Source organism: Phyllostomus hastatus, unplaced genomic scaffold, assembly GCF_019186645.2.
Source record: "Phyllostomus hastatus isolate PE091 unplaced genomic scaffold, TTU_PhHast_1.1 phas_scaffold_93, whole genome shotgun sequence".
Classification (NCBI taxonomy): Eukaryota; Metazoa; Chordata; class Mammalia; order Chiroptera; family Phyllostomidae; genus Phyllostomus; species Phyllostomus hastatus.
This window is the reverse complement of record NW_025334042.1, coordinates 15,516,928-15,534,589: the sequence shown is the minus strand read 5'-3', so window position 1 is coordinate 15,534,589 and position 17,662 is coordinate 15,516,928. Positions and strand designations below refer to the sequence as shown.

The following is a 17,662-nucleotide window of genomic DNA, read 5'->3' as shown; positions in this document are numbered from 1 at the left end:
AAAAATCATGTTGGAGCAAACAAAGGAGGTAATTACTACTATTTTTTTAATCCATCAAAATTATACCTATTTTTTGTCAGATTGGCAAAAAATATGATTCTTGGCACGCAGCAGAATTTTAGTGATTAGTTTGTGCATGCCATGAGAGGAACAAAGTTGAAAATCGCTGCTCTAGACCTTTGTCCTCTTCCCCCACCGTCTCTTCACTTTAGTTGGACAGCACTGAACCATGGGGTCAATATTGTCTGTAGCCCAAGGCCGAGTGTTTGCAAAACCCATGTGTCCTTTGGATTACGTGATGTCTGTGTTTGATCAGCTTATAACCCCCTTCTGCCAGGGTCTGAGTGCCCTGGAACAGGAACCCTAGGGGAGAAAGTCTGAAAGGGACACCCTGGGGGACTGCAGGTCGGAGCTGCAGCGCTTCCTTCCGGGGCAAACTCCATGGAAGTCATCCCACCTCTGACCTGAGATCTTTATCTAAGGAGAGACTAAGGAAATCTTCGGTACCTCTCCCCCACCCCACATCCCTCCCAGATTTAACTTCACTCCCTCCCACTACAACTTCAGTGACCAGGGCCAAGACTAAGGTGAGGTGAAGTGAGGCACTTGCCTTAGGGGCAAAACTTTGAGGGGATGACAGAAAGATTCATCAATCAAGATAAATAATATCTTCTTTCAGTATTTTTAAAACATCAAAATTAATGCAAAAAATCCATGGTGAACAAAATGTCAAATGTTGAAATGAACACAGGATCAGTATTATTCCCTATCTTCTTTGGCTCTGCCTTTTGTAACAAGGAAAAAGAGTGAATCTGTTTGCTTCCAAACCTTTTCTTCCGGAGTCCCTGACCCCTAACTCTATACTGTCAAGTTTTTCTCATTTGGGCAAGATAATCACTCAGGATTCTTCTACTTCCTTACCCACCTCTAAGTCTTGTCACTACCCCCCATCCCCAAACAGGTTAGTGGTAGGGCGGGCCTGTGAGGCAGATGGCTGGGGTATTTATAACCCAGGAGCTCTTCTTGGGAAAAGTGACTAAGATGCTAAGAGCATATTTATAGCTGGGTTCTGACGTAAGTGTCAGTGGGGAGGTAGGGCCAGGCCAGGCACAGCAGCAAGAGGGTAGGAAAGCTGGAAATTGGGGGCACCTGACAGAGAGGGTAGGTGACAGGTGGGGTCAGCAACTCCTGCAGCCACTTCTTGCTGCTTCCCTTGGCTCTGTCTCCTGGTACCAACAGGTAAGCCCTCTGAAACACTGCCATGGGCAGAAACCTCTACTTTGGAGTTCTACAGTCCAGACCCCAGGGGTTGGAGGGCTGTCACCAGCCCGACCAACAGAGAGGGAAGCTGGGAGCTGGGGAGAGCACTGGACAGAGGGGCTTGAGTGTTTCAGGACATGGGTAGAAATGCAGGGTGGACAGGAGGGTCTATGAAGTCTCACTGTCCCTTCTCTCTGCTCCTCACTACATGGTGCCTTGAGTTTCTAGGAAGAGCCTCGCACCCATCACCAAGCTCCATTGCCACCTGTCAGTGCGATGAGATCCAAAGCCAAAGGTATCAGTGACGTGGGTCCTGATGACAGCCTCTGCTCTCTGGCAGTGGCCAGTTGAGAGAGCAGAAGGACCAGCTTCTCTTCTGTCGGAGAGTCAGAGTCCCCAGAGTGAGAGGATTGGGAAGCGCTGCATCCCTCTGCTCACCAGAGTAGCCCCTTCTCTGGGAAACTGGTCAACTCTAAGCCAGCTGCTGTCCAGTAGCTCCGCACTGCCACATGGTGGACATTGACGGTACTGAGACCCAGCCCCCAAAGCACCACCTCTCTCCGCCAGATCTAGCAGTCTCTCTTGACAGCCCCCACTGGCTGAATAGTGGAGAGATGCATAAAATGGAGTGGGGGCACATTTCCAAATCACACTCACGTCCTCCCTTCTTCTTGAAGAAACTGGGGCATAAAGAGAAAGGCTAGCATGAGGCCTTCCCTTTGAGTTCAAGGTGGAGGGGACTTGGCCCTCCCATTTCAAATCAGTGAGGAAGTGTGGTTAAGTAGGGCTGGGACTGCAACTAAGGTTGCTGCACTCTTTCTGTTTTGCTCTACTCTTAGAAGTCCTTACACCACCCATTTCCCACTCCAGTTCACAGGGCCCTGGCACCATCTCTAGGATGCACCACATTTAGGCAACTCTCACAGTCCCCTGCAAGAGAACCAGCAGCCGGCCACAGCCCTCCCAAGTCCCATGCCGTCTGCCAGCCTGAATGGACTCTGTCTTCCTCTAAGATTGCATCACCCTTGCCCCCCACCTCTCTGGGCTTTCCCAGACATCACAGTAACATGCCAACCCCGTGCCTCTGCCCTCCTCCACGCTGTGCTCCAGTCCAACTGGACTCTGGGCAGCCAGCACAGGCAGGGTCAAGGGGTGACTTCTGTGCCCCGTGGCACTGCCACCTTGGCCTGGGCAAAAGGACTCCGTTCCTCCCACCCCCTCTCCCCAACCTCTCACCCCTGCCCCAGACCCATAGCTAGAAATAGAGACCTGAGCTCTCCTTCTTGCCCAGAGACCCTAGAGAAATAACCACTGGAACTCACAGCTGCATTGTGGAAACTGCTGCAGCTGTGGCCACAGAATGACCTAGAAAGGCTGAAGGGATGACAGGAAATTGCCCTTCCCCACCTTGCTATATGGAGTTCCCTCCCCCAACTCCCAGACCTTGAGGACTGACCATGTGAAATCATCCTCTTTCTTGCATCATGCATGTCCACATTGCCCCCCAACCCCCATACCCCTACCTTAATCTCAGTGACCAGGGCCAGATGGTGAAACCTGAGCTCCAGGGGCGGGGTGGTGGGGGCATCCACCCCTTGCAGGGGCTTGATAGGCAGCAGAGCTGGCCAATCTGGGGCTCAGAGGGTAGGTCTGCCAGCTGACCACGAGGTGAGGGAGCCCCAGGCTTCAGGTTCTAAAGAGGCTCCAGTCAGTAACCAGACTTGAGCTGTGAGGGTCAAACTGGCAGACTGTGCTAAACAGTCTGCTACCCATTGGACCATCCACTTTCTGCTAGGCAATAGAAGACAGGTGACTCTACCCTTGCCTAAGGGTAGGTGTGGCACTGGTGTCTGCTGCTGCTGTGCCCTCATTAGCCTCTCCACAAAATCAGACTCAACACAAGGAGCAACTGCCAACCGAGGCTCTTGTGCTGACCCAGGGCCCTTCACCAGGATCATGAGGGTCCCTGGTGTTCATTTCCAGCTGGTGCTGCTGTGGGTGCTACTGTGGACACTGGTGGCACAGGGGGCAAGGTCTGTGTGTCCCTCCTGTGGGGTCCCCACACTGGCACCCCAAGCAGAACGAGCTCTGGTCCTGGAGCTAGCCAAGCAGCAAATCCTGGAGGGGCTGCACCTGGCCAGTCGTCCCAGGATAGCTAATCCACCACCCCAGGCAGCACTGACCAGAGCTCTCCGGAGACTGCAGCAGGGGAGTGTGGCTCCGACGAATGGGGAGGAAGTCATCAGTTTTGCTACTGCCACAGGTGGGTGAGGAAGAGATGGGCAGAAAGCGGAAGGAAAGGGGAGGCAGAGAGGGAGACTGATGGAAAAGGCAGACAGAGCTGGGTGTGGGCAGAGGAAGAGAAGCCGGGGCAGTGACTGACTGCAGAAAACGCAAGGCGGTCGCTGTTTCTTCTACAGGTGGGGGCTGGGGAGAGCAACGGGCAGGGCTTGGGGGAGTCACAGAGGAGAGCTCTATCTCTGCTCCGCCCCTCAGTCCTTTCTCCATCTTTCTGGCAGACTCCTCCACTTCAGCCTGCAGCTCCACGCTCACCTTCCACCTGTCCACTCCTCGGTCCCACCATCTGTACCACGCTCGCCTGTGGTTGCATGTGCTCCCCACCCTTCCGGGCACTCTTTACTTGAGGATCTTCCGATGGAGCCTAAGGAGGAGGCACAGAGGGTCCCTCGCCTTCCTGGCTGAACACCAAATTACAACCCCTGGCTGGCATGCCCTAATTCTGCCCTCTAGTGGCTTGAGGGGTGAGGAGTCTCCTGTCCTGAGACTTCAACTGGACTGCAGACCCCTAGAAGGCAACAGCACAGCTGCTGGACAAGCTCAACGGCTCCTGGACACAGAGGGAAACCAGCGGCCCTTCCTGGAGCTTAAGATTCGGCCCAGTGAGCTGGGAGCAGGCAGGGCCAGGAGGAGGACTTACACATGTGAGCCTGAGACACCCTTATGCTGTAGGCGAGACCATTATGTAGACTTCCAGGAACTGGGATGGCGGGACTGGATCCTGCAACCTGAGGGGTACCAGCTGAATTACTGCAGTGGGCAGTGCCCCTCCCACCTGGCTGGCAGTCCGGGCATTGCTGCCTCCTTCCATTCTGCTGTCTTCAGCCTCCTCAAGGCCAACAACCCTTGGTCCCTGGGTACCTCCTGCTGTGTCCCTACTGCCCGAAGACCTCTCTCTCTCCTCTACCTGAACCGTGATGGCAATGTGGTCAAAACAGATGTGCCAGATATGGTGGTGGAGGCCTGTGGCTGTAGCTAGCAAGAGGACCTGAGGATTTGAAGTAAAGAAATCAAGTTGGGAATTCCTAGGTAAAGGGCATCTGTGGCTGGAGGCATCAGATTCCTGATCTGCACCCTCATCCAATAGGCCACCTGGTGGTATGACTGGGCTGACCCCCATGAGACCCAAATGGACACTTTATTGTCCAGATTCTGGTCTATTCCAGGCTGACCGACATGTGGAAAGATGGGGGAAGTGTGTCTTCTGAAGGAATCTACCCAGAAAGCATGATTTCCTACCCTAAGCCCTATGAGAAAATGGCAGAGGCAAGGGAGGGAAGGAGGGAAGGAGCAGGCAGAGAAAAATGACTTAGTCCCTCCCAAGAAGAGAGAGTGCTCAAGTGAGACAAGGAAGAAGCAGAAGTCCAGCAGGCTTGGGGGCAGGGGAAACAGGCTGGCCAAGGTCAGACAGCTGAAATGCTTCAAGGGAGGGTCGAGAGGGAGCTGGGCAAGGGGCTAAGGAAGGATGTTTGGAGATCCCCAGAAATGGGAGTCAGGGGAGAAGAGTGCTGAGCCTGAGAAGTTCCTTGGTTTTTCCCAGTGGGGGGTCAGGACCCCTGGAGAGAAAAACATTTATAATTTCCTAATAAAAATGGGGGGGCATCAACAAGTGTGAGTTATGAAAAAGGGCTGGGGCGATGGTCCAGAACAATGACTTGCAAGGTGTGGTCTGGGGACCTCTGGGAATTTCTCCAGACCCTTTCAGGGGTGTCCACAGGGTCAAAACTAATTTCATAATAATGCTAGGAGGCTGATTGCCTTTTTATTTTCACCATCTCAAAAGGGTACAGTGGAGTTTTCCAGAGGCTATGTGACATGTGACTACATCATCTTTCTGACTTCATTGTTAATGGTATGTGTGCTTGTGTATTCTTGTGTTACAATTTTTTTCAGTTTTAATTCCTAATATGGTAAATAGATATAAACCACATAAACAAAGACTCAACAATTGCCCTGATTGGGTGCTCAGTTGGTTGGAGCATCATTCCATACACCAAAAGGCTTCAGGTTTGATCTCCAGTCAGGGCGCACACCTAGGGTGAGGGGTCCATCCCCAGCGGGGGGCACCTGCAGGAGGTAACCAATCAATGTCTCTCTCTCTCTCTCTCTCTCTCAAATCAATAAAAATGTATCCTCAGGTGAGAATTTTTTTAAAAGCTCAATAATTTTAAAGGCTGTAAAGTAGTCCTGGAACAAATATTTGAGAACTGCTGATCTAGAGAAAGCAGTGTGGGGAGAGAGAGCATTGTGCTCTAAACCAGCACCCGGAAAGAGAGGCACATGGCTGAGACAGGAGCATGTGCAGGGTCCCTTCTTCTCCAGTGACCTCTGGTCTTGCTTGACCCTCTGGGTAAGACTTGCATCTGGGTCAAAGTCACTGGGGGAGGAGGCTCAAATAGGGCTTTTTATCTGTTCAGCACAGCTGCTGTCTATATGTGTCTGTCAGACCTCTTCCTAGTTTCACCTTTTCCCCTTGACCCTCAGACTAAACAGTTAACTTACTAGCCCTCCAGACCCAAGGAGGTGGTTCTTGGAAGCAGAGTTAGGATGCGGGAGGTCTGTCTAAGGCGTAACAAAAAAGAAGTGACCCCTTTCCCCCACTATGCTTTCCTTTCTCCTAAAGGAAGGTCAGAGGGGATAAAATAGCTGCCCCTTCCCCTGTATCTGGTCACCATGGCAACACAAGTCCAAAGAAACAGAGCACTCCCCTGTCAGACACTACCGCTCTGCACTAGCGGCCTCCGCCAGTGTGCCCCTCCGTGTCTTCGGGTTCATACAACCCGCTCCCTCCCTGGACTCCTAACCGGGCTTTGGTGGGTGGCACCTGTAAAGCCCACTCCTTCGGTTTCCTCAGTTTCCTTTGCCTGGACTGTAAGAGGGTGTCGTGTGCTAAAGGGGCCAGCAGAGGGAGCACACAGCCTTGAAGAGCAGAAGAAGAGCGGGCAGCGCAGAGGTGCGGAGGTGTCCGCTGGCTCCAGAGCTTCAGACCAGGGAGAGCAGGGGTTCCTCGGGGACAGTACTTAAGTGCCAGGGTTCCTTAGTAAAGTAATGAGAACGCACTCCGCACCCAGGGCCTCAGCCTCTGTTCTTCTTATGCTCCATAGACCCTTCACGTCCCGCCCAGGACCCCCCAACCCAAGGCTGTCACAATTCTGTTTCCACCAGACCCCAACTCCATCCCAACCCTTTAAGTTCCCCCCAAAGGGTAGGCCAGCTGATAAACTGCAGGGTGGCGGAATGCTCAGTTAGCACCAAACAAAGTCGACGACCCTACCTTCAACATTATCTTTCTGGGATGAACGTTTTCGTCGTCCCCTTCGCGTCCCGCAATATATTTCTCAATATGTTTTCTCGTTCTGGTTGAAGGCCTCCTCCTGGGCAGCCGATCCAAAAATCCATGCCGGGATTTACTGCCCACCACCAGCAGCGTGTGGGGCGGGGGTGGGGGGGTAGGCCGCATAGGGTCCCTCTAGGGAGGGGGAGGATCCTGGGGGTCCTGGGGGTGCAATAAGCCCGGCACCCCCTCTCTTGCTTCCAGCTACCCGCCTCACCCTACTGAACGGCAAGAGGGAGGGAAATAGGAGGGAGTTGAAGGGCGAGCGGGAAGAGCGGCGGCGCGCCAGAGGCTTGAGCAAGAAAAAGTTTTTGCATTAGGGAAAAAAAAAGTTTGCGCTTCTCGCGGGTGGTCCCGGCTCGCAGCCCAGCGGGCTGGGCCGGCGGGAGGGCTGGGGGCCAGGTTAGGGGGGGTGGGGGTGGCACTGAGGCTGCGCTGCCTAGGCCCAGTCCGCACCCCCCTCGCCACCGCACACCCCCCAGCCCAGATCTAGCCCTGGACCGCGCATCCCGAGCCCAGCGCCCAGACGGAGGTGAGAAGGGGGGGAGGCGGGGGACCACCTGGGAGAGGTGGGGGAGGGGGTCTGAAGAGATGCTCTGCTGGCCAGGGACTCTACCCAGCCTAGAGGGAGAACTGGGGCACAAGGCAAAATTGGGGTGGGAGAGCCTGGGGTGAGATGTTAGAAAGTTTGGAGAATTTTTTCATTTGTATTTCCCTTTCTCTATATCTTTTTTTTTTTTCTTCTGACAGTCTGTGTGTCTGTCTCAGGCAACCGTGGATCTCTTTGTCTGTCTCCGCCTCTCTCATACATTAGAAACATCTCACTTTCATGAGGTTGGGATGAAGAGGCTGGAGGGACGGCTAGCTGGAAGTCTGCGTGTAGAGAGGGAACTCCAGGTGTGTCTCTGAGCGCCAACAGGAGGACGTCAGTGTTTCGGAAAGGAGGGAACAGCTAAAGAGAGAACCCCAGGTCGAGTGGGGATGGGTGTGCGTCAGGTGACAAAACCACTGGGGGTGGCTGGGCTAGAACCCCTGACCTGTCTTGTGACAGATATGCTTGCTGGTGCATGTGTTTTAGGAAAAGGTGTGTTTTCCAGACAAGGAAGGGGGCTGGCGGGACCAGTGTCTAGTTTAGGCCCTAGAAAGACTCCTCAAGGACTATGGACACCTGAGTCCCAAGGGTTGTGGACAGGGTGTTCAGGAGGCGCCCATAAGCCCTTGTCTTGACCCTCTGACCTCAGGACCACCAGGACAGCTGGGGCCAGCAGCAGGGAAACCCCTACTGGGACTGGGCGGGACCACTGGCCACTGCCTGCCGGTGCATCCCTGTTGGCCCCCCTCCCAAACGGGAGCTGGGGACCGAGGCCCCTCCTCTGACTCAGACCACCCTGCCTGCCCTTTCTCCCCGCTCTGAAGCCTCTTTCAAGCCCCGTGACCCCGAAACAATCCGCCTTCGGCAGCTAGCTTTGGGGACAGGATTAGGGAAAGGGGATCCCATAGAGACTAAGTGAAGATTTTAGGGGGCTAGAGAACTGGGGTCTTCATAGCATAGGTCTTCACGGCCTGGTAGAGGGAGAAGGTGGGGCGATTTCTCCGGGGAGTTGTAAGGGCCGGAGTTGGGGTGGTTTTCCCTAGGGGGGCGGGGTCCAGGCCCCCTCCCCCACTATCTCACGGGCATCCCCGCCTGGCGGCACAGACCCCGCCCTTTACGTCACTGAGGGGGTTCCCGGGGGTCTGTTGGGGTTAACCCTTGGGAAGCCAGCTGGGATACCCAGGAACCTAATGTGTCCTGAGGGTTCTCCTCTCCACACACACCTTATTTTATTTATCTAGTCACGTTCTCTCTCTATAGTTTCTGGATTCTTCTTTCTTTTCCACCCGGCCACTAGGACCCCCCACCCTCCAACAGTGCCCCACCCCCGGGAGCCGCTGCCAGCTTTCTGGATACACTGAGGGGAAAGGGAAGAATGTGTCCCGCCTCTCAGCACTCCCCCCCCTTCACCTCGGCTCGCTCGACTGGGCTCCGGGGCGGGCGGGGGAAGCGGAGCCGTCTGCAGCCAGAGCCTGCGGCGGCGACTTGGGTGGGCCGAGGAGGCACGGGGGCGGAGAAGGCGGGACACGGAGAAGGGGGCGGGGCCGGCTCCTGGGCGCTGGGGAGCGGGGGTGCGAGAGGGGCTCTGGAAAATAGGGAGACACAGAAGTGATTAAGGGCTCCAGCCGCAGAACCCTGGAGCTGGCTCCCTGTCCCATCCTGTGCTCACATCCACACCCCAGAAAAACGTAACTAAAGCTGGAAACGTTGGCAAAATTTTCCTTTCATTAGTGTAAAGGGGAGTTGTGGGTGGGCTGTGGCACGCGTGGGCGAGGAGGGACGTCGTCCCACTTCCATCGCGGCTCCCCTGTGGCTGGGCAGTGTGGTTCGAAAAGATGACTGAATGGGTACGTTCTGGGGAGTCTCTTGCGTTTTGGGGGTCGTTCGCGATCCCCCCGCCTCCTTCCCCTGGGTGAGTCATAGAAGGAGGCGGGAGAGGTGTCCCCCACCCAGCTGCCAGCCAGCTGTGCCCCCCCCCCCCCCAAAGTGCCAAGGTCGAGTTGGGAGGTCTCGGATGCGGGATCCGCATCTCCGCTAGGGAAGGAGGAGTTAGGAAGGGGGCGCTCTAGGCTGCGGGGCTCGGGCCGGTCCTGGGGTCCGGGTTCCGCTCCCCATCTCACCCCGCCCTCACCCTGAATCCCTGCATCCCGGGATCACCCACCGCGCCGGCCGGCCCGCTCCCGGTCTTCTCCACCCCACCCCGCCCCACCCCGCCCTCGGTCCCGGGAGACCGGAAAACCCGAGGTGGAGTGAAAACCGAGTTTGAGGAGAAAAGCGTTCGGCGTCCCTCTCCCCTCTCTCACTGCTCCTAATGGATGATGACTTTGTTTTTTGTTTTTGTTTTTTGAATCTCCCGTAGTCTTCCTTCACAGTCCCTTTCCCGTTCCCCCAAAACTGACCAAAAGAGTTAGGTGGGAACCCAGATTCAGACCACCCCAGAATGACACCAGCTTCCATCCTTTGCACGCGACGGGCCGGGAGGTTCCCCTCAGAAACGGTATCCCGTCCTACTTGTTTTCTGCCTTGAAGGAGGGCAGACCCTCCGCACTCCCTCCCGGCCCCGCCAGCCTCCCCGTCTGGGCTTTGGCGAGGGCTCCCTCTGCTGGACACTAGAGAGATTGTAGGCGGGCTGTAACAAATGAAGGGATGGGAAAGAGACTCGGGGCGTAATAGCCAGCTCAGTGTTTGGAGTCAGAGGCTCTGCCTGAGTCCCACCCCACCCCTCAAAGCTGGCCCATGGTCAGAGCAAGAATTAATAGAGGGTCTATGCTTTTAAAATCACTTGAAGTTCATATAGGCACAATTGGTCCACAACACTCTTCCTTACACACACAGACCACACAGGTAAACTTCCCATCAAGTTCTCACAAAAATCGTCAAGACTGCCCCTCCCTCTTTGGGACTTCTTATCCTCACCCTGGCTGAGTGATGCTCCTTTCGATCTGATTTCCCATGGTAGATGTCCTGGTGGGGCTGGGGGCACAGGGGAAGCTCTGCCCAGGGTTCTGTGCCTAAGCTGGTTATCTGACCTTCCCTATTTCCTGCCCACCTTGATAACTTGCAGATCTCCCTTCCCCTTCTGCAGTGTTCCCACACTCTCCTTTGAGACACCATGTTCAACTCGATGACCCCACCGCCAGTCAGTAGCTATGGCGAGCCCTGCTGTCTCAGGCCCCTCCCCAGTCAGGGGGCCCCCAGCATGGGGACAGAAGGTCAGTACACATACCAATCTCTGGGCCTTGAGGATTGGCAGATCTCTCACGCAGCCCCAGGGATCCCTCTTCTATCTCCTATCCCATGGCAGTTCTCCATCTACAAGATTTCAGGCCCCATGGAATGTGAGCTTGGAATATGGGATCAACCCCATTTAATGTGGGTGTGGAAAGTGAAGCCTTGTGTATCCCTCATTCCAGGTGTCTTTCTTTTCCAGGACTGTCTGGTCTGCCCTTCTGCCACCAGGCCAATCTTATGTCTGGCCCCCACAGTTATGGGCCAGCCAGAGAGACCAACAGCTGCACGGAGGGTGAGGCTTCAGGCAACATCTCTTCCCTTTGGCCTTTCTGGGACTTGTCCTGAGGGAGAAAGCGGGAGGGCAGGAGATCTAATTTGAAGAAGGAAATGCTTGGAGATGGGATGGAGGGGTCAGAGTATGATCAGGTGGTCACAGATGGGGTCAATAGGGCAAGGTAGAATCACGTGTCTTTTTGCTGAGAGATTGCACAGGTTGGGTGCATGGAGAGGCGCATGCCTTTGCTGTATCTGTCTTCCCTGTTTCCTGCCCAGCCCCACTCTTTCCTTCCTCCCGGAGCACAGTCAAACTGACCAAGAAGCGGGCACTGTCCATCTCACCTCTGTCAGACGCCAGCCTGGACCTGCAGACAGTTATCCGAACCTCACCCAGCTCCCTCGTGGCCTTCATCAACTCACGCTGTGCCTCCCCGGGGGGCTCCTACGGTCACCTCTCTATCAGCACTATGAGGTGCAGACGGCCTCGGGCTAAGACGACCCGAAAGACCCTACCACACCCGATTCAAAGCCTTAAGCCCTCCAAACTACCAGACCCTATTTGAATCCTCATCATTCCAAAGGGGTTGGAGCCCTCCTCAGTTCCTCCCAGGACTGCCTCAGTCCCTTTCCTTACCATCTTCCAGGCACCCCCACAGAGTCCCAGAACTCCTGAGATTTTCTGAGGTGACAGTCCTAAGTAACCACTTCCCCTCCTCCTCCTCAGCCCATCTCTGGGATTCCCACCCCAGATGAATCACCAAAAAGGGACCTCGCCATCCTTTGGGGTCCAGCCCTGCGGTCCCCATAACCCCACCCAGGGAGGGATGATGCCGCATCCTCAGTCCCGGGGACCCCTCCCAACTTGCCAGGTGAGAGCCTTCATGTTACCACCTGATTTCTCTCAGCTCAGGGGGGCAGAAAGAGGACTTTATAGGGGAATGTGAAGGAAGGGCAGGGGCTACAAAAGTTTTAGTACCAGAAAAAATAAAGGGATCTAGGTGCTGGGGTTCACTCTTAGGGTTGAATCAGACTCTTCCAAATGAGCTACCACCTTTAGTCCATTCTGTTCACCAGTGCAGTCTGAGGACGAAATCTCTCCCAAACTCAAGGGTTCCGGCTGCGTGGGTGGGGGCGCTTGGGGCAAGAAGACCTGGCTGGGCTCCCTCTCTTTCTTCTGCCTGCTTCTACCTTCATCACCCTCACTTCTTCCTTGGGGAAGTTGAAGTCTGAGCTGGACATGCTGGTCAGCAAGTGCCCAGAGGAGCCCTTGGAAGGTGACATGTCCAGTCCCAACTCCACAGGCACACAGGTAAGGGCAGGAATGGCTTTACTTCTGGAACCTGAGTAAAACAAAAGCTGTCATCCAAGTGACCCTAGGATTGCCTCCCCTACCTTAGGACCCCCTGCTGGGGATGCTGGATGGGCGGGAAGATGTGGAGAGAGAGGAGAAGCCTGAGCCTGAATCTGTGTACGAGACTGACTGCCGCTGGGATGGCTGCAGCCAGGAGTTCGACTCCCAGGAACAGCTGGTGCATGTGAGCCCCAGCGGGTGGCAGGAATGCCGGCTGGAACCTGTAGGGAATTCTGAGTGGGACACGGGTATCAGGCTGAGAGCTGAGGTCAGAGGATGCTGAGGTCAGGCGTGCCCCGATGAGCAGGCTGAAACTCAAGAGCTGTGGCTTTGTTGTACACACTTGGAAGAACAGAGGCGTGGGCTACGATGTCCTTCCTACACAATCTCCCTCATGAAGCAGAGCCCTGGGAGGATGTGGTGTGGTGGGAGGTCAAGGGAAGGAGGTCTGGGTCTCCAGGCACAGGGGAAGCTCAGAGAGCCTCCGCGTCTTCTCCCTCAGCACATCAACAGCGAGCACATCCACGGGGAGCGGAAGGAGTTCGTGTGCCACTGGGGGGGCTGCTCCAGGGAGCTGAGGCCCTTCAAAGCCCAGTACATGCTGGTGGTCCACATGCGCAGACACACAGGCGAGAAGCCACACAAGTGCACGGTGAGGCGCCCTCTTCCCAACCTCAGGGTCCTACCTAAACTGTGGCCCCACCAAGGCAGGGCCTCGTTGTGACTTTTGGGGGCCCTAGGCACTTACGCCTTTGTAGGCCCTTTCTTCCATAAACGAACATTAAACATTTATATTTTGTGACTGTGTTGGTATGAAGTTAAACATTGATGTTGTATATTAGAATGCTTTCTTGGACCTACAAGCTAATGTTTCCCTTGCTTTTAATATAAAATTGAAACATTGTTGTGAGACCCCTGAAAGCACCGTGCACTCCAGGCACTGTGCCCACTACATCACACTGCTGAACGGAGAGGCCTTACATCGAGGGCAGAAGACACTCTCAGATTACTCCATCCTAAAACAGTCTCGGATCTCCATGCAGGGAGACCCGCCCTGGCCTGGCCAGGAGATGCTCTGGCCTCAGCTTCAGGTCCCTGCAGGCAGAGTGCCTCCAGCTTCTTCTGTTTCCCCAGCTGTTGTCTGTCCATGTCCTCTAATTATGGGAATTCTGAAGCCCCAGTACTCTCCCATCTTGAGTTATATTCTCTGATGTATGTCCCTTTTGAGATTTAGGGTTCCTTTAATTCCATGTCCTGTCTGAGAGCTATCCTTTGACCCCTACACCCCCCAGTTTGAGGGGTGCCGGAAGTCCTACTCACGCCTCGAAAACCTGAAGACACACCTGCGGTCGCACACGGGCGAGAAGCCGTACATGTGCGAGCACGAGGGCTGCAGCAAGGCCTTCAGCAACGCCAGCGACCGAGCCAAGCACCAGAACCGAACCCACTCCAATGAGGTGAGCGCCTTCCCTAAGAGACTCCCCCCACTTGAGAAGCCACATGCCAGGGAGACTCCCCCACGAGAAATCCCTTAGCCCAGCACCCACTCCACGGAGGTGAGTTCTCCCCACCTATATAATTCACCTGGAGAAGGCCTTTTTGAAACTAAGAATTTCCACTTACCACCTTCTACCCCCTACCTCTGACCAGCCAAAGGGCTAACCTAAAAAAGACCCGTTCTGACTAAAGGAGACCACTGGCCCCTTCAGTCCCTGGAGTCGTCAGGCCTCACAGACCCAGGTTCACCTCCTCACCTTCCCCAGGCCTGGGCAGTCAGTTTTCCTCATCTTTCCCCAGTCCTCTCATTTTTCTCTCCAAGGGCTCCACTCCTCCCATTTCCTTGGGTGCTGTGTGTCCCCCCTCTTACCCCCTCATCCTTACTGGTTGCCACCAACTTATCGAATTCCTTCTGCATTCTCCCACTTTCACATCTTTGCCTGCTGTCTTCCTCTTCCACTCAACAGAAGCCGTACGTGTGCAAGCTCCCCGGCTGCACCAAACGCTACACCGACCCCAGCTCGCTCCGGAAACATGTCAAGACAGTGCATGGTCCTGACGCCCATGTGACCAAGCGGCACCGAGGGGACGGCCCCCTGCCCCGCGCACCCTCCCTTTCCACAGTGGAGCCCAAGAGGGAGCGCGACGGAGGCCCTGTGAGGGAGGAGAGTAGACTGACTGTGCCCGAAGGTGCTATGGTGAGACAGCCGGACAGCCCTCTGTCTCCACGCCTGCGACTGCCCGTCCCCTCCTGTCCCTCTCCTATGGCCAGCCCTCCTTCAGATGTCTTGGTGTTGCTCCTTGGGCTACCCCACACCTAAGGATTTTAGTGTATTTATTTAATTCATTCAGCAAATTCTTATATAGGACTCATCATGTTGTTCTGAGCTCTTTACATGTATGATTTCATGTGCCTGTCAGAACCACTTCATGAGAAAGGAACTTATTTTCCCCATTTTCGGATGAGAAAACTCAGGCACAGAGAAACTGCCCAAGGTCATAGAGCTAAGAGGACTAATTGAGCCCAGGTGGTCTGTGCTCCAGCCTCGGTTCTTCTCACCAACCACCAACGTCTCTCCCCAAGGTTGCCCTGCCCTCCCCTGCTCAGCCCTCTACACCTGTAAGCCTCCCCTCAGTCCCAGCAGTCATCACCAGGACACACGCTTTTAGTCACTCACCAAGTTCAGGGAGCTGTGGGGAAAGGAAAAGGGTGCCAGCCTCAGCCCTCATCTCTCCCCACAGAAGCCACAGCCAAGCCCTGGGGCCCAGTCGTCCTGTAGCAGTGACCACTCCCCAGCAGGCAGCGCCGCCAATACCGACAGTGGTGTGGAAATGACTGGAAATACAGGGGGCAGCACTGAGGACCTGTCCAGCTTGGACGAGGGGCCTTGCATTGCTGGCACCGGCCTGTCCACTCTTCGCCGCCTTGAGAACCTCAGGCTGGACCAGCTACATCAACTCCGACCAATAGGGCCCCGGGGCCTCAAACTGCCCAGCTTGACCCACACCGGTGAGACCTGAGTGTGGTGGGTGGTTGCTGGGCTGAGATCTAGACCTTCCTTGAGTGTGGAAGGAGGACTTTACCCTTTAGGGGTGCAATATAGCACTGTTGTACACTAGAAAAGGGTCCCGCTTCTTTAAGACACTTTCCTTCCATCCATTAGAAAACTGTGATATACAAAGTGTGGGAAGTGAATGCTGTCCCCTAGGACTGTGCAGTGTGCCACCTGCACAGCCGTTCACAGCAGCCCTGAATCGCTGATGGGACAGGAGCAGAAAGGGCGTGGGAAATGGAGGAGACAGAACTAGTGGTTGGAGTTAAGGAGCCTTTCCCTGGGATTCCAGGACAAGGCTGTCCCATGGGGGAGGCAGGGTTAGATTCAGGGGGCTTCCTGACTGCCCTGCCTTTTCTCTCTATCACTTGCAGGCACCCCTGTGTCCCGCCGTCTGGGTCCCCCAGTTTCTCTTGACCGCCGCAGCAGCAGCTCCAGCAGCGTCAGCTCAGCCTATACTGTCAGCCGCCGCTCCTCCCTGGCCTCCCCTTTCCCCACGGGCTCCCCGCCAGAGAATGGGGCATCCTCTCTGCCTGGCCTCACACCTGCCCAGCACTACCTGCTCCGGGCAAGATATGCCTCAGCCAGGGGAGGTGGTACTCCACCCACTGCAGCATCCAGCCTGGATCGAATTGGGAGTCTTCCTGGACCTCCCTGGAGAAGCCGAACTGAGTATCCAGGATACAACCCCAATGCAGGGGTTACTCGGAGGGCCAGTGACCCAGCCCGGGCTGCTGACCACCCAGCCCCAGCCAGAGTCCAGCGGTTCAAGAGCTTGGGCTGTGTTCACACACACCCCACCACAGCAGGGGGAGGACGGAACTTTGATCCTCAGCTCCCAACCTCTGTCTACTCACCACAGCCCCACAGCATCAGTGAGAATGTCACCATGGATACCAGAGGGCTGCGGGAGGAGACCGAGAATGCAACCTCCATGATGGGCAGTGGTCTGAACCCTTATATGGACTTCCCACCTGCTGATACTCTGGGTTATGGGGGACCTGAGGGGGCAGCTGCTGAGCCTTATGGAGCTAGGGGTCCAGGCTCCCTGCCTCTTGGACCTGGTCCACCCACCAACTACAGCCACAACCCCTGTCCCCAGCAGGTCTCCTATCCCGACCCCACCCCAGAAACATGGGGTGAATACCCTGCCCACTCCGGGCTGTACCCAGGCCCCAAGGCTCCAGCTGGAACCTACAGCCAGTGTCCTCGTCTTGAACATTATGGACATGTGCAGGTCAAGCCAGAACAGGGGTGTCCAATGGGCTCTGACTCCACAGGACTGGCACCCTGCCTCAATGCCCACACCAATGAGGGGCCTCCACGCCAGCAGCCTCTGTTCTCCCACTACCCCCAGCCTCCCCCACCCCAATATCCCCAGTCAGGCCCCTACAACCAGCCACCCCCTGATTATCTTCCTTCGGAACCCCGGCCCGGCCCGGATTTTGATCACCCCACTCACCCTACAGGGCAGCTCAAGGCTCAGCTTGTGTGTAATTATGTTCAGTCCCAGCAGGAGCTGCTGTGGGATGGTGGGGACCGGGGAGATTCCCCAGTCCGGGAACCTCTCTACCAGAGTCCCAAGTTTTTGGGGGGCTCCCAGGTTAGCCCAAGCCCTGCCAAGGCCCCAGCGGCCACATATGGACCTGGCTTCACACCTAGCTTGCCCAATCACAAGTCAGGTTCCTACCCTACCCCTTCACCATGCCATGAAAATTTTGCAGTGGCGGGGAACAAGCCTCCCCATAGGGTAGCAGCACCACCCCGACTTCTGCCCCCGCTGCCCACTTGCTATGGGCCACTTAAGGCAGGGGGCACCAACCCCAGCTGTGGCCACCCTGAGATGGGCAGGTTGGGAGGAGGGCCTGCCTTGTACCCTCCTCCTGAAGGACAGGTGTGCAACCCCCTGGACTCTCTCGATCTTGACAACACTCAGCTGGACTTTGTGGCTATTCTGGATGAGGCCCAGGGGCTGAGTCCCCCCCCTTCCCATAGTCAGGGGGACAGCTCTGAACATACCCCACCTCCCTCTGGAGCCCCCAACATGGCTGTGGGCAACATGAGTGTCTTACTGGGATCCTTGCCTGGTGAGACACAATTCCTCAATTCCAGTGCCTAAAGTGTGGAATCCCACCCATCACAGATCCACATTTCCTAAGGGGTGTCTATCCCCCCAGAGAAGTCGGAAGAAGGAGCCACGGCTCCCCAGGATGCCCCAGGGACAGGAGGTAGGGGCTGGAGGCTGTATACAATCTGTATATATTTGGGGG

The 17,662-nt window shown here is 55.7% G+C and overlaps 2 protein-coding genes across 2 annotated transcripts; both read left to right on the top strand.

Annotated features, from left to right (window-relative positions):
- Positions 1 to 2,853: 2,853 nt before the first annotated feature.
- Positions 2,854 to 5,515, top strand: INHBE (inhibin subunit beta E). The gene is made up of 2 exons (XM_045829576.1): positions 2,854 to 3,523; positions 3,780 to 5,515. Exons 1-2 carry the CDS (start codon positions 3,217 to 3,219, stop codon positions 4,535 to 4,537), a joined length of 1,065 nt encoding a protein of 354 aa, XP_045685532.1. The 5' UTR covers positions 2,854 to 3,216; the 3' UTR covers positions 4,538 to 5,515.
- Positions 5,516 to 7,369: 1,854 nt separating this feature from the next.
- On the top strand, positions 7,370 to 17,652 carry GLI1 (GLI family zinc finger 1). The gene is made up of 13 exons (XM_045829682.1): positions 7,370 to 7,424; positions 7,643 to 7,789; positions 10,570 to 10,696; positions 10,915 to 11,007; positions 11,268 to 11,463; positions 11,716 to 11,860; positions 12,211 to 12,300; positions 12,389 to 12,526; positions 12,845 to 12,994; positions 13,635 to 13,799; positions 14,307 to 14,537; positions 15,082 to 15,349; positions 15,767 to 17,652. The coding sequence occupies exons 3-13, from the start codon at positions 10,597 to 10,599 to the stop codon at positions 17,509 to 17,511; spliced, it is 3,321 nt and encodes a 1,106-aa protein (XP_045685638.1). The 5' UTR covers positions 7,370 to 7,424; positions 7,643 to 7,789; positions 10,570 to 10,596; the 3' UTR covers positions 17,512 to 17,652.
- Positions 17,653 to 17,662: the final 10 nt, after the last annotated feature.